A 13910-nucleotide genomic window follows, 5' to 3' on the forward strand; every position below is an offset into this window, starting at 1 on the left:
GCCTCAGGCTCCATGCAAGCACAGGTGGGAGCTGCGTGGCCTCTTGAGGCCCAGCCCCAGCCATTGCACAGCCTCACTTCCAGCACATTCTGTTGGCCAGAGCGAGTCTGAAGGCCAGCCCAGATGTAAAGGGTGGGGAAGTAGATTCCACCCCTTGAGGGGAGGAGCTGCAAAGAATTTGCAGCCCTATTTAATCTGCCGCAGGCCAGACGTCCTCCAAATATGGCCAGAGCTGGTCATTCTGCCCTCGGCAAGCCCATATTTGACACACCACCACCTTCTTCCCTCAGACCAGCATCATAAAAGGCTGGCATTCATTTCTCGGACAGCTCTGTATATACCGATCAGTTAGGACAGGCATCTGGCTCAGTGAGCGATTCCAGTTTTGAAGGTGGCTACTCGTGTATCTCCTATCCCACATGATGCTAATCTTGCAATGTGATATTGACATTGTAAGAGGTGGGGTCTTATGTTCTCTTTCCTTGAAACTGGATAGAACTTTGTAATAACCTTGACCAATTGAAAGGGGCAGAAGGGATGCATGTGACTTCTGAGGCAAGATCACGAAGGGCAATACAGATGCCATCCCGTAGGTACACTTGTCCTTGGAACTTAGCTGCCGTGTTATGAGGAAGCCCAAGCCCTGCGGAGAGACCCTCTTTGGGTGCTCCAGCCCACAGCCCTTGTTAGGCCCTCAGCCATCGGCCAGCATCGACTGCCAGGCATGTGAGTGAAGGAGCCGTAAGATGATTCCAACCCTGGCTTTTCAGTCTCAGCAGAGGCCTCGATGTCCTGGAGCAAGCTAAGCCATCCCCGTTTGCTTTCTCTGAATTCTTGACCCACAGAAACAAGGAGAGACAGCAATGATCATTGATTTTTTTTAAAGCCGCTAAGTTTGGGGGCACAGTGTTATGCTCTGCTATCCTCAGCACTTGGCTAGAATTCTCCAAGTCACCTCCTGATCCAGGAAAGCTGCTGGATGTCCAACCATGACATCTGCACTCCACACTGAACGTGAGATGAGGCAAGAGGACAGACTGAGCCGTTACCAATATAGTCTGTATTTCACAGAGCGTTCTTAGACATCCCTTGCAACACATTCTGCTTATGTCTCATATCTTAAAATTAAGTCATGAAGCCACACTATGTGGGCAAGGGAGGCTAGAATGCTGCCTTTTAGCTGGGCTGACTGCACCAGAAGTAAAACTGGGGTTCTGTTTCTGAGGTGGAGAGGAGAACGGACAGTCGCTAGAGCAGGATGATGGAAGAGGGAAAGTGTCCCCACGGGGGTGGAGCTGGAGCCAGTACACTGACCCCCCACCATTCGGCCTCCTTGAATGCCTGAGCACCAGAGTGTTTTTCATCTAAGCTGCTTCTTTACAAAGAATTGTCTTCACTCCCAAAGTGAGGCAGTGAGCTAATGCACAGGATGAGTTCTGGTCTCCAACCCCACCCTCCCCACACGGCTAAAACCCTAACATGCAGCCCTGACCTAATCACCTCCCTGTTCAACCGTCTTCACGACTCCAGTTTGCTCCAGTTGAAGGACAAATTCTGGGTTTTGTGGTATTGAAGGCCTCAGCCAACACTTCCATTGCTCTTTGTTCCTGCCTCCTCATGGTGCCTTGCTCTGGGGCCTTCATGCAGGCAACTGCCACCACCCAGAAGACCCTGTGCTCTGTCTGTGTCCGGGAGAATCCCTCCCATCCTCAGCACCCTTCTAGGGCCACCACTTGCCCTTAGGGAGCCCTTGCATGAGTTAGAAAAGAGTGCCCTTTATCCGAGTGAATGCAGAGCCATGCCAGGCCCTGAGGGTGGTCTACAGGCTGGGTTCTGCCCACAGGCACCCCGCAGCCTGGTGCCCCCGCACAGTGAAGAGCTGGACATGTGAGGATGCCACGTCCAGGGGCCTCCTGGGCTCCATCAGTAGGCGAGGCTCTTCCTTAGCCCTGTTCTGCCTTTGGATCCCAGGCCCTGACTTGGGGTTGGCTGTTTGTCGCTTTGTGTCCTCCAACCTGCTCAGTGCTCACTGCCCAGGGTCACTAACACCAACAGCCACCAGGGGAACTGAACTTGTGCCACTGACCATAGCTCTTTCTCCCCACCATGGGGCCCCATCACCCTTCCTTAGTCTTCTGCACGTCCCGCAGCAGAACGGAACCCCCACTGGGCTGGGAGAGGGACCACTTGGACCATGCCTTAGAAGTGACCCAGACACCAACTGGTTGGAGTCAGCTGCTCAGAGACACTCAAACCTGAGTCTCAGAGGCCCCAGGCTGGGCGGGGAGGTCCCCTCTCAGCTTACCCTGCTCCTGGGAAGGCTGAAGCCCAACCCTGCCTCCCCTTCCAGGCCACAGGCTGGCGCATTGAGCTGCTGGGAGTGGCCGTGGACCCACCACTCAGGAATGTACATGAGAAGACCTTCTGTTTTATACTTTTATTTTAACTGCATCTTCGCTGCCTCCTCCCTCCACCACTGGCCCCTGTGAGGGGCTGGAAGCACAAGTGGGAAGGGAAGGGACTACTTTTTCCTCCTCCAGGGAGCAATGGCGGCCCCTGGGCCGGGCCCTGCTGATCAGGGGGGCAGAGGCCTCTGTGTGCAGAGCGAGGGCATCGTCCAGGAGGCTGTGTCAGGCCGAGGCCCCTCGGATGCCCTGTGGCCCTGTGGCCCATGGGTCACCGGGAAAATGAAGGGCAGAGGAGTCCAGAGGAGTGATGAGTGCGAAGCCCAAAGGGTGTGTGCATGGCTGACAGAGGTGGATGTGAACTTCGGGGGGTGAGGGTGGGGCAGGAGTGGGGACCAGGGCATGTGGGGTCAGTGTTGGTCCTGAGAAGGAGTCTCGGGTTCTAGGGGGAGCTGGATGTGGGGTGAGAGGGCTACACCAGGGAAACGGGTGGGGTGGCGCAGGGCAAGGCTGTGTGTGCTCCAAGAGCCTGGCTCCCAGAGGGGGAGGCTGTGCTGCAGGGTCTAGTCAGGGACTGGCCCCAAGCAGAGGCCAGAGGGCAGGTTGGGGGGTGGCTGTCAGGGGAAGAGGATGGGGACTTTCAGTGGGCAGTGGGGCCAAGGCCGTGGTGCTACCATAACCAGCTCTTCGGCTTCATGGAGGTCATCCTGTCTGCGCATGGCCCCAGACCACCGAGTTGTGCTTTGGGGGGCTTGAGGGCTCCCAGTGTGGCCTCAGCCATGCAGGGAAGACTCACAGGAGGTCCTGCGCTGCAGGCAACAGCTGTCCCCAGGACTCCTTCATTCCAGCTTTCTGGAAACTTCCTCCCCTGCCCAGCCTGAGCTCCCAAGACAAATCATCTGCCATTGCAGGGGGTGGAACGTGGTGGTGGTGGGCGGGAGTCCTGCTGGGAAGGTTCACAGACTCAACTTCGGTGGTATCCATTTTACCCCCAAAACGACCCGGAGTCACTGCATTTTAGTCTGTTTAAGGACTCCACCCCACCCCTCCCCGTGTGTGCTGGTCTGAGTCCCCCCCGGTTTCGGACGACAGTTACTCAGGCGTCGAAGCCCTTGGTGGAACGGAGGGGGCCAAGTGGGTCTCAGCGCGCGCCCTGCCCATCTCCCTGGCAGCCGCTGTCCCCATGGACAATGAGCACCGGGAAGTAAAGGGCGTCCTCATAGCATGGTGGGCTTTCCAGGGGCTCCGTGTCCTCTCCGCGGCGCCCCAGCGGCCCCCCACTCAGGCTCCGGAAGACCCCGGGTGTGACCCGGCCCGCAGCCCCCAGGGAGAGGCGGCTGCGGCTGAAAGGCAGGCGGGGCGCACTGGGCCGGGTGGGGGGCAGCGAATTGCTGCTGACGGAGCGGCGGCAGCGCTGGCAGCCACGGAGGTAGGCGCCCGAGCTGGCGCCCATGACCACGGCCTCTGAGTAGCTGGGCACCAGCTGCCGGTTGGAGCAGATGTGCCACTCGAGCTCCGTGAAGTCCACCGTGGCCACGCGGGAGAGCGGGGGCCCGCTGGGCACGGCCCCGGGCGGGGGCGAGCTGGCGCCGAAAAGCTTCTCCACCTGGTAGTGCACGTGGGCAGTGCCGTAGGCCGCCACCACGCGCAGGGGCCAGGACAGCGTGGCGGCCGACACGAGCCAGAAGACCCAGGCGCGGGCGTACCAGGGCGGGCTGCGGGGGTCGGCGAAGACCATGAGGGAGTCGCGGAAGTCCACGTCCTTCAGGTGCATGCCCTCGCGCGCCTCCAGGTAGTCGTCCAGGCCCTCGTTGGCGCCGAAGAAGCGGGCCCTCTGGGTGAGGTACGAGGCCTCGGCCTCGGCGCTGCCGAAGCTGAAGCACTTGGTGAAGCGCAGCCGCGTGGCCGCGTGGTCGGCCAGGCCCACGAGCTCCTTGGAGACGTCACGGACGCCGTGGGCCGAGTAGTCAAACTCGCCCCGCGCCGTGCGACTGTCCGCCCTCTCGTGGTAGACCTGCGTGGTGGTGTAGGCGTCGCCGTTCCGGTAGCGGGTGATCTGGCGGGTGCGCCGCACGTAGTGGTAGCTGGTGGCCTTCCACCAGACGCAGGGCGGCGCCTGCTGCAGCCGCTGGATCAGGGCGAGCACCGTGCTGGCGTCGGTGCGCGGCGCCCGGCAGGAGCGCACGTGACAGTGCCAGCACTCGGCCAGGTACAGGAGGTAGAGGAGGGAGACAAAGGCCAGCGGGATGTACAGGTAGCCATCGGAGCAGGGGCTGGCTGGGTAGGTGGGTGGCGGGCCCCCCGCGCCACGGGCCAGGGCGGCCTCAGGCCCCAGGACCAGCCGTGGCACTGTAGCCAGCCGACACCAGGCCACCACGGCACCACAGGCGTGGATGAGCAGCGTGAGGAGCAGGCACTTCCAGTTTGGCTCGTGGCACAGGGAGCTTCCCAGGGACTGTTTCAGGGGCCGCTGCTGCAGGGTGGGCAGAGAGGGGTGCGGTCAGGGCGGGCTACCGCTTGTGCCGGCCCCTCCACTTAGGCCCACGGAGGCAGGCGGCGCTGCACTCCCCACTCCACAGATGGGAACCTGAGCCTCTGAGACATTGAATAACGCACTCCAGGCCCCGCCCTTCCAGCGAACTCACAATAGAGCCACAGGATTCAAACGTGGGCCTATCTGGCCCGAGTCTGTCCTCCACTGTGCCCTGTCATTCCCCAATCAAGGGCATCTAGGACAAAACAGACCCATCTCTGCCAAGAGAAGAACCCCTGGCCACTGAGAAAATTGAGCTCTGGTCCCGGCTCTGCCCCGAAATAGCTGTGTGGTCTTGGTCACATTCCTGCCCTCTCTGGGCCTCAACTCCTGGACCTGGTGGTGTGGGAGGACAGGGTGGCAAGGGCCCTACAGGTATAAGAGCAAGGGCTTTGGAGCCCGACTGCCCAGGATCCAGTGCTGGCTCCACCACTTACTGTATGACTCTGGACCTCAGTTTCCTCATCTGTAAACTGGGGTTGTTGAGAGGATTCAACGAGATCATATGTATGAAGATCTCAGCACAGGGTCTGGCCATGGGAATAAATATTATTGTTATCCTTGGTTCCACTAGGGACAGCAGGAGGCTTGGGAGAGGTTTTTAAGGAAGTGAGAAAGAGGAAGAGCTGGGAACGAGGGAGGTGTGAGTCTGGGGGGAGCAGATGGAGTGCCGGCCTCCACTCCCCATCTGTGCTGAGGGAGGGGGCGGGACACAGCTGCTGGGCAGCAGAGGCTACTGCCTGGCCCAGAGCGTGTGGCCCACCCTTCTTAGCGGGGCTGCCAGCCTGTCCTCCGCCTCCTCCCCAAGGTGCCTAGGGAGAGAGAAGGGGGGAGGCAGCGGGAAGAGGAGGGGGGAAAAGGAGAGAAGGGAGAGGTGGTCTGGTGAAAATAGCAAAGGTGGGGCTAGTGGGCCACCTCTCCTCCCCAGCCCCACCAGGCCTTGAGAGACACCAATGGAAAAGAACCACCCCTATCCCAGCCCAGGGTGGCCTGCCTTTTCCCCCACATCATCCTCACCCACCACAGGTGCACATCAGCACCCTGAGCAGCAGGGCCAGTAAGGTGCACATACCCACTCACCCACACACGTTCATCACAGACCCACCCACCACAGCAGTGTGTGCTGCCTGCTCCTCCAAGATGCACCAGATCCCCACCTGTGCCCAGGGCACCACCTTCTGTCCCTGCCCCATAACCTGTGTGTGTGCAGACACATGTGCACACACACACACACACACACCCAGGACATGCACATACACATACACATCACACGTCCACTGAAGCCCAGATTCACACCAGACCCTTTCCTGGCCATAGTGCACATCCTCCACCCCTTCTGCAACCTGACACCCACACCTACAGATTCTACAGGAGAGACCCACCCACGACAGGACACTCACATGCACTCACACATGGCCACTTTACCCAAGCCGAGACCCATCAGAGCCTCACTTGACTTGAGGGCACATACACATGTCCCACCCAAGGCATGGGGAGCATGCACCAGCAGTCACACACCACAAGCACATGACACTCACCCCCCCACACATAGATCCCTTCGCCACTTATCACCCCCAATACCTCACCACTGGGCCCCACACCCTCGGAGACCCTATTCCTAGCTAGGACTGAGGAGGGGCCATCCTGGGGGTTCCAACCAGCAAGACAGGCCCTAGGGCCTCACAGCTGGGAGAGGGAGCAAGGGTACCAGAGGCCTCCTCCCTTCCTCTTTCCCCTCCTCCCCCCACTACCCCCCCCCCAAGTCCCTGCTACTGCTGCTGCATTGCAGGCTCCACCCGGTCACCTCGTGAGCTGCCAGGACAGGCTAGGGGCCTGACCCCGGGGCCCTAGGGGTGAGGGGCAGCGCTGCGGAATGGGGGCGCTAGGGGCCAAGTGCTGACGTCACAAGAGGGAGAGGCTGGAATAGGGGGCGCGGGGACCAGGACTCGCCCCCCACATCCCTTCCTACCTGCTCCAACCCTGCACCCACGCGGGTCCCTAGGCCCCTGGGACCCCTCGCAGGACGCAGGCCACCCCAATGACGTCATTGGCCGCAGGGGTTCCGGGACTTCCCACCTCAGCTTCCATCCCGGAATTCGCCCCTTCCCTCGTCCCCCTTTCCCGCTCCGGCCCGGCTCCAGCTCCCCCACCACGGAGTCTGTACCTCTTCCCGCAGGGGCTCGTGGTCCGGAATGAGCTCGGGCACCTCCCCGCCGTCGCCACCGCCGCCCTCGGGCATGGTGTCCTGGCTGCTTGGGCGGCCCGGGCCCGGGCCCCGGGCATGATAGGGGGGAGGGCGGAGGGCTGCGGCACGGCCCCGGAGGGCGTCCGCTCGGCTCGGCGGCCGCGGAAGGAGTGCGCCGAGCTCGCCGGAGCGCGGCGGCGGCGTTGGCGGCCTCGGTGCCCGGCGCCCCGCCCGCTGCTGACCCCGCCCCCGCGGCACCGGCGGCGCCGCCAGCAGCGCCTGGTACCGCGGGCGCTGCCCCCGCCTGCAAGAAGCCCAGGCTGGGCGAACCGACGCCGGGGTTCACCTCCTGCTGCGCTCGCGCTGGCGACCTTGGGCGAGTCTTTGCTCTCTGGGGCCTGAGCGTCTCCGGCTGTGAAACGAGGAAGGGAAATCTCGAAGGTGGGTGGGTACCTGTGAGGAGCAGGCCCAGGACTTAGCCCACCCCGACCCCACCCAGGAAGCCTTGCTTGTCGAAGAGGAGGCAGTTACAGCCGAGAAACATGTAATGAGTCTCATTAGCTGGATAGTGGCTCTGAGACTCAGGGCCCTAGGCTGTGTGACCTTGGGTGGGCACTCTCCATCCACCACCTCAGTTATCCCATCTGATTCAATCAATGGGGGGGGGGTGCCCCTGACCTGCATGGGAGGACCCCTCCCAGGTACTGGTGGCCCCAGTGCTGCTTCCTGGCCCTCGGGGGCCTCAGACCTTAACACCTGCCCCTGGGTCTGGGGCCTAGGCCTCAAGCTAAGACAATCAGTGGGTGGAACACATAGGAATCTGTAATGTTGGTGGGTTTTGTTTTGCGTTTTTTCCCCCAAAAGGGCTACTCAAAGGCCACTCATTTCAACACCCCTACCCATTTAAAGATGAGGTAACTGAAATGGTAGAGGAAAGGACTGATCCAGGGTTTCATCCATCATTTATTTATTGGCACGTGTGTTTATTGGGTGTCTTCTATATGCAAATACTGTGCTTGGCACTGTGAAGAGTGGGAGTGGAAAATAGCAGGGGCCCCGTCCTTGTGGAAGTTACATCCAGGGCAAACTGGTGCACCCAGAGGGAGCCTAGAACTTGACCATCAGCCTCCACTCCAAGCCAGGTTAGGCCTCTGTTCCCTTTGTCTGAGAAGCACAAGTTGAACTGACTTAAAGGACAGCTAGACTTTGGACAAGTGGATTTGAGGGAGAAGGGCATTCAGGTGGAGGGGATTTCTGCGCAAAGGCACTGAGATTGGGCCACGTGGGTTGAGTTTGGAGAGCAGGAAGGACACCCAGTGTAACTGGACGCTGAGTGGCTAACTACAGGCAGGTCACAGAGGACCTGATCTTGCTCTTTAGAAAGTGGTGTCTGAGGTAAGTGAGAAGACTGGCCCCTGAGGACTGTCTTTGGGGAGGGTGAGAGAGGTCAGAAACTGGGTGGAGAGAAAGGAGCCCCCGGAATGACGAGTGAGGCTTTGGGGGGGATCTCACTTCGAGATGAGCGCAGAGCCAGCAATGACTCAGGTGTTTCAACCTCAGCTTCGGAAGCGGATCTCTCTATCCCCAAATCCTCTGGACCACGGGACAGGCCTGGTCAGGATCCTATCCTAACTACACCATACAATCCCTGGACTTCAGGTATTCTGGCCTCCAGTTTTTCAAAATGTGTAACGGTGTTTGAGTGGATTGAGAGCGCAGGACCTTCCAGCAGCAGGCTCCCGGGGTCTGCAGGGCGGCGGCAGCGGTGGAGAGCATTTCAGCACCGGACGGCGGACAGCACCCGCGCGGAGAGGAGGAGTGGTGGGAGGCGGGAGAAGGAGTCAGCATCCTGGGACTCAGTTGCGATGTCAAAGTCCGTCCCGGGCTCCTGCCACCACCTTCCGGGCACCTCGGGCTCCATGCCAGGCCTTGGGACGGTGTAGGGGACAGGGGGAGGAAAGAGAGCATTGAGAGGGAGGGGCAAAAGACCACAGGGGCAGGGGCGGGGATTGGTCAGAGCCCCACCGCCCCCGTCCGTCCTGGAGTATGTGCCGCGAGTGAAGACCGGCTCCCGGGCCGCAGCCGCAGCCTGCCTATGCCTGGTCTCCGCCGGGTCTCCGCCTGATGTCCGCCCGGTGTAGTCGTGGCAAGACTTCGTCAAGTGCCACACTGCGCAGGCGCGGAATTCTCAGTGCCCTTCTACCTTAACACATCTATTGGCTGTTCCCGCCGAACCAGCAAATCCACTACCCAATCCGAGAGCGCCTCAAGTTGCCCCGCCTATTCCCCCTCCCGGAAGTTGACTACTGCCGAATCCGCTTCGGCGATGGAGCGCCAGTAACCAATTGGGACGAGCCGACGCCACCGAGGAGCCAATGGCGGGTGGCGTAGGATGACGCTCAGACATGGTGGCGGCGGTCGCGCAGTCCGGGACGTGTCGGGCTACCTGGTAACCTAGGTCGGTGCCCAGATAGCGGAGCGGCTGCCTCATTAGTGTTCGTACCCACGAGGCGACGCAGCGGGCCCTCCGAGAGAGCGAGCGTCGCGGCCATGGCTTATCCCTCGGGCTACGGAGCTCACGGTGCGTGGGGCGGGCGGGGCGCGGGCCGACTCTCCGAAGTGCCCGCTCACCCTAAGGGAAAGGGGCGGCTGTAGCCGCAGTCCAGGGCGGGGGTTGTCATTCGGGTTCCTTCCCGGCGCGACTCGGCCACGCGTCCTGGACTTCGCCCTCTCGGTGAAGCTAAGATCGGGCGGTGACAGCACAGCTGGGATCTCTATGCCCAACCCGGGCACGAACGGAGCCCGCCTCCAGAACTTCCTTTCCCTGTCATGCCCCTGGTAGGGTCCCTGACCATTGCCCTGGGTCTTCGGGTGCCCAGCTGTCGCCTTTCCCACCTTTGTTCATTTGGGGATGCCCACGCCATGATCTTTGCCACCCAGCAAACTTCTACTCACTTTCCAAGTCTCAGTTCAGAGATCACTTACTTCCCGTGAGAAGGTCCCAGCAGTCCCCGGTGGGCAACCACTTCCAGGCACTACCTCAGCTCTTTGCCTACATTTAGCACCTCTGGAAAAGGACCTCTGGGGAAGGGACGGTGGTTTGGGCTCGTGCTTAGTATTCCTGTCACCTATTTTGGTACCTACAAATCCACAGGCTCCAAGCACAGGGCCCGGGCAGCTCCGGATCCCCCTCCCCTCTTCGATGACACAAGCGGTGGTTACTCCAACCATCCAGGGGGATACCCAGCCCCAGCAGCAGATGTGGCCTTCAATGTCAACCACTTGCTCGGAGAACCGATGGCCAACATGGCTATGGTCTATGGCAGCTCCATCGCATCCCACGGGAAGGACATGGTGCACAAGGAGGTGTGGCCCTCCCCCAGGGCAAGGGTGGCTGGATTTCTGGCCAGGGCTGGGACATCATGGGATCCCACCTAATCCTCACAGCAGCCCTCAGGGAAGAAGCACACAGAAGAGCACCCCGAGGTTCGGGGTGCAGCTTGCCCACAGCCTCCCCTCTCCCCTCTCAGCTGCACCGTTTTGTGTCTGTGAACAAACTCAAGTATTTTTTCGCTGTGGACACAGCCTATGTGGCCAAGAAGCTGGGGCTACTCGTCTTCCCCTACACACACCAGGTGAGCTGGTGGAACCCTTGCCTCCCTCGTCCTGCCCGAGTCTGGCCCCCAGACCTCAACCCCCTTCTTTCCTTTCTTGTCTTTCCTCCTGACCCTCCGCTGCTGCCATTGCCAGAACTGGGAAGTGCAGTACAGTCGTGATGTCCCTCTGCCCCCGCGACAAGACCTCAATGCCCCTGACCTCTATATTCCCAGTGAGTCTTTGACCTGGGCTAGGGTATGGGGGGGGGGGCTGTGTCTTGAGGCACCAATGAAGAGAGGCTCATGCATTGATTCAGCGTCTGCTCGTGGTGCTTTTGTGTATGGCACTCACTAGATACCAGGTAGACAGTGGGGTGACCAGTAAGGAGCTTTCCGGGCGTGCCTTCAGTGACCTCCTGCCGCCTGACTTGGACTATGTTCCTCCCCAGCCTGGGCATTGGGTTTAGACCTGGCCTTCACCTTCCAGCTGTGGGACCTCAGCTGGCTACTTTCACTCTTCTGTAAAACAGGAGTAACAGCAGTCCCTACCGCAAAGGATTGTTGTGGAGACTCAGTGAGGTGACAGGGACTTGGCACAGCAACTGGCCTATAAGAAGCACGCAGTAAATAGCAGTTGTTATCATTAATTTTTGTCCCCCAAGGACTGCTCACACATCCCTCGCTTCTAAGTTCCCAAAGTGCCCATCCACATGGCACAGGTCAGGCTGCCCACACTTGGCCGTGGCTGGCAGACTCTACATCTGCTCCTCTCTGCTCTGTGGCCTGCACAAGCCAAGGCCCAGGCCAGGCCTCAGAGAAGCTGCTGGGAGGGCAGCGAGCCAGCCCAGTTGCCCCAGGAGGGACACAGGTTCTTTCATCCTGCATTGCATTTCCCTCTTAGGACCACTGAGTGAGGTGGGCATTCCATCCTCATTTTATATGGTGAAGCCAAGGCTGAGACACGTAAATATCTTGGAAGCCACGTGCTTACAGGTGGAGCTGGTTTCCTTACTTCAGACCCTGCCCTCTGGTGGGCACGTCAGCTCTGGCACTTCAGCAGGCCGAGGACAGAACTGGAGTTCAGGCTGTGAAAACCCAGCTCCCGTTGGTTCTGAGCTTTTGTGAAAACAGTTAAACGTGGCACCCTCTGCATTGGCAGGGTTGCCAGAGCTGTAGCTAGCACCAAGGCCTAGACTTAGAACTTCTGGCTGCAGTGAGGCCAGCTCCGTGGGCCGGGCTCCGGGGGCAGCCTGGAGGGTGCGTCCAGCCTGCACTTTGGTCCTGTCGTCTTCCCTGAGGTCAGTTTGGCCCTTGCCTGTGGGTCAAGGATGAGCTATAGCCTTGACCGGTGATGTAGATTCTGAGATACAGCAGGAAATTTTGGTGCATTTCCTAGCATAGGGACAGCGAGGCAGGTAGCTTGGTGGTCCTTGAGAGCAGGATCGGGTGTCATTTACACAGGGGGAGTGGGCTGAGCGGGGAAGGGCATCCCAGGCGAGGTGCCGGGGAGCTGAGTGTGAAAGTTGGCCAGGTTGGGATATGCAGGGAGGGAAGTATCAGGGGGAGACCGGGGTGTCAGTGGCCTCGGATGCCTAGCTGAAGGGAGGGGGCTCTGGTTGAGGAAACCAGGCTGATGGCATCTCTGGCTCTTGGCAGCAATGGCCTTCATCACCTATGTGCTGCTGGCTGGGATGGCACTGGGCATTCAGAAAAGGTCAGTGCCAACCCCCTCCCCATCCCCACTCTTCTCAGCCCTAGGGGATCTGTGCCAGGTCCCAAGCCCACTCCCAGCCCCCACTCACCCTTGCCACAGGATGGCTGGTTCTCAGTTCCCCCGACCCCATCCCACCCCCGTGCGGCCACAGGTTCTCCCCAGAGGTGCTGGGCCTGTGTGCAAGCACAGCACTGGTGTGGGTCGTGCTGGAGGTGCTGGCCCTGCTCCTGGGTGTCTACCTGGCCACCGTACGCAGTGACCTGAGCACCTTCCACCTGCTGGCCTACAGCGGCTACAAATATGTCGGGTGAGCACCTGGGAGCCAGGCGGGAGGCGGGCCTGGTGGAGGGGGTCTGTGGCCCTGGATTCCTGGCCCTCTCTCTGCCTCTAGCTCCTCTATCATAGAGGAGCCAGCTGTTTGGGGCAGACTCCTCAGGACCTGTGTAGTGTCAGGAGGCTGGGAACGTGCGTCACCATGGGAGCACAGGGGAGAAGGGCCTCGAGCTGGGGTAGTGAAGGGGGTCTCAGATCTCCCAGTCCTGGGCTGAGTCCTGGGCCTTCCAGATTCACTTTGAGTCGAGGTCCCTGTGGAGGGAGACTGGGGGTAGAAGGTCCTGGGAGGTGGTGGGTGCAGTCCATGCTGGGCTCTGGGTCCTGGCTGGGGGTGGGGGGGATGAGGCTTAGGCCTGGACCCTTGGGGGTGTCTCCAGCCTTCTCCTCATCCCTGCCCCCCACAGGATGATCCTCAGTGTGCTCACAGGGCTGCTCTTCGGGAGTGATGGCTACTACGTGGCACTGGCCTGGACTTCGTCTGCACTCATGTACTTCATTGTGAGTCAGGGCTGCCCCCGCCCCCTCTGCCCCGGGTTGGAGCAGGGATGAGCCTCCCCCTCTCCCTATGGCCCCAGCTCAGCCTCAGCTCTCCTTTCTTCCAGGTGCGCTCATTGCGGACAGCGACCCTGGGTCCCGACAGCATGGGGGGCCCGGCCCCTCGGCAGCATCTCCAGCTCTACCTGACTCTGGGAGCTGCAGCCTTCCAGCCCCTCATCATATACTGGCTGACCTTCCACCTGGTCCGGTGACCTTTGATCCCTACTGGCTCTGATTTTTCCATACAGTGAAGATTTGATTTCCTTGACTTTGACCCTTGTCTCTAGGGCGTGAGGGGGAGTTGCTGGCGCCTCTGGGCCTCTGCAGTATCGGGGGAACAGGCTTGGGGCTGTCTAGAAGAAGGGGAACCCAGGGAGGGCTTCCTGCGTTGGTGACCTCAATGCTGCCGCGAAGGCAGACGGAAGGGTTTCATTAGGAATGGCTGTGTCTGGAAAAGCGATGATGGAAGGGGACAGCTGCCAAGGAGACCTCGAAGGCCTCTGATCCATCTGAAGGGGTCCCTAGAGGGGTCTGTTGGCTGGTGGGACGAGTCCAGCTGTGCTGGGGGTTTAGCTTGGGGCTGTTCCTTATGCAGTCCCTTTGCCCC

The 13910-nt window shown here is 60.4% G+C and overlaps 2 protein-coding genes across 2 annotated transcripts; one reads left to right on the top strand and one right to left on the bottom strand.

Moving 5' to 3' along the window:
* Positions 1-2907: 2907 nt before the first annotated feature.
* TMEM151A (transmembrane protein 151A) lies at positions 2908-7331 on the bottom strand. The gene is made up of 2 exons (XM_090258171.1): positions 7103-7331; positions 2908-4878 (listed from the first exon to the last, which is right to left on the bottom strand). The coding sequence occupies exons 1-2, from the start codon at positions 7175-7177 to the stop codon at positions 3547-3549; spliced, it is 1407 nt and encodes a 468-aa protein (XP_090114297.1). The 5' UTR covers positions 7178-7331; the 3' UTR covers positions 2908-3546.
* A 2130-nt stretch (positions 7332-9461) lies between these two features.
* YIF1A (Yip1 interacting factor homolog A, membrane trafficking protein) lies at positions 9462-13571 on the top strand. Its single transcript, XM_090258183.1, has 8 exons — positions 9462-9704; positions 10278-10489; positions 10654-10758; positions 10874-10952; positions 12376-12433; positions 12585-12740; positions 13171-13264; positions 13369-13571. Exons 1-8 carry the CDS (start codon positions 9674-9676, stop codon positions 13513-13515), a joined length of 882 nt encoding a protein of 293 aa, XP_090114309.1. The 5' UTR covers positions 9462-9673; the 3' UTR covers positions 13516-13571.
* Positions 13572-13910: the final 339 nt, after the last annotated feature.

This window comes from Furipterus horrens, unplaced genomic scaffold (assembly GCF_987537825.1).
Source record: "Furipterus horrens unplaced genomic scaffold, mFurHor1.1.pri manual_scaffold_2, whole genome shotgun sequence".
NCBI classification, from domain to species: domain Eukaryota; kingdom Metazoa; phylum Chordata; class Mammalia; order Chiroptera; family Furipteridae; genus Furipterus; species Furipterus horrens.

Bases quoted from the DNA above. Each gene is read 5' to 3' on its own strand.
- TMEM151A (XM_090258171.1), bottom strand. From the start codon at position 7,177: ATGCCCGAGGGCGGCGGTGGCGACGGCGGGGAGGTGCCCGAGCTCATT. The intron at 4,879-7,102 runs GTACAGACTCCG...CCCACCCTGCAG, and splicing joins ACGAGCCCCTGCGGGAAGAG to CAGCGGCCCCTGAAACAGTC.
- YIF1A (XM_090258183.1), top strand. From the start codon at position 9,674: ATGGCTTATCCCTCGGGCTACGGAGCTCACG. The intron at 10,490-10,653 runs GTGTGGCCCTCC...CTCCCCTCTCAG, and splicing joins AGGACATGGTGCACAAGGAG to CTGCACCGTTTTGTGTCTGT. The intron at 12,741-13,170 runs GTGAGCACCTGG...TGCCCCCCACAG, and splicing joins AGCGGCTACAAATATGTCGG to GATGATCCTCAGTGTGCTCA.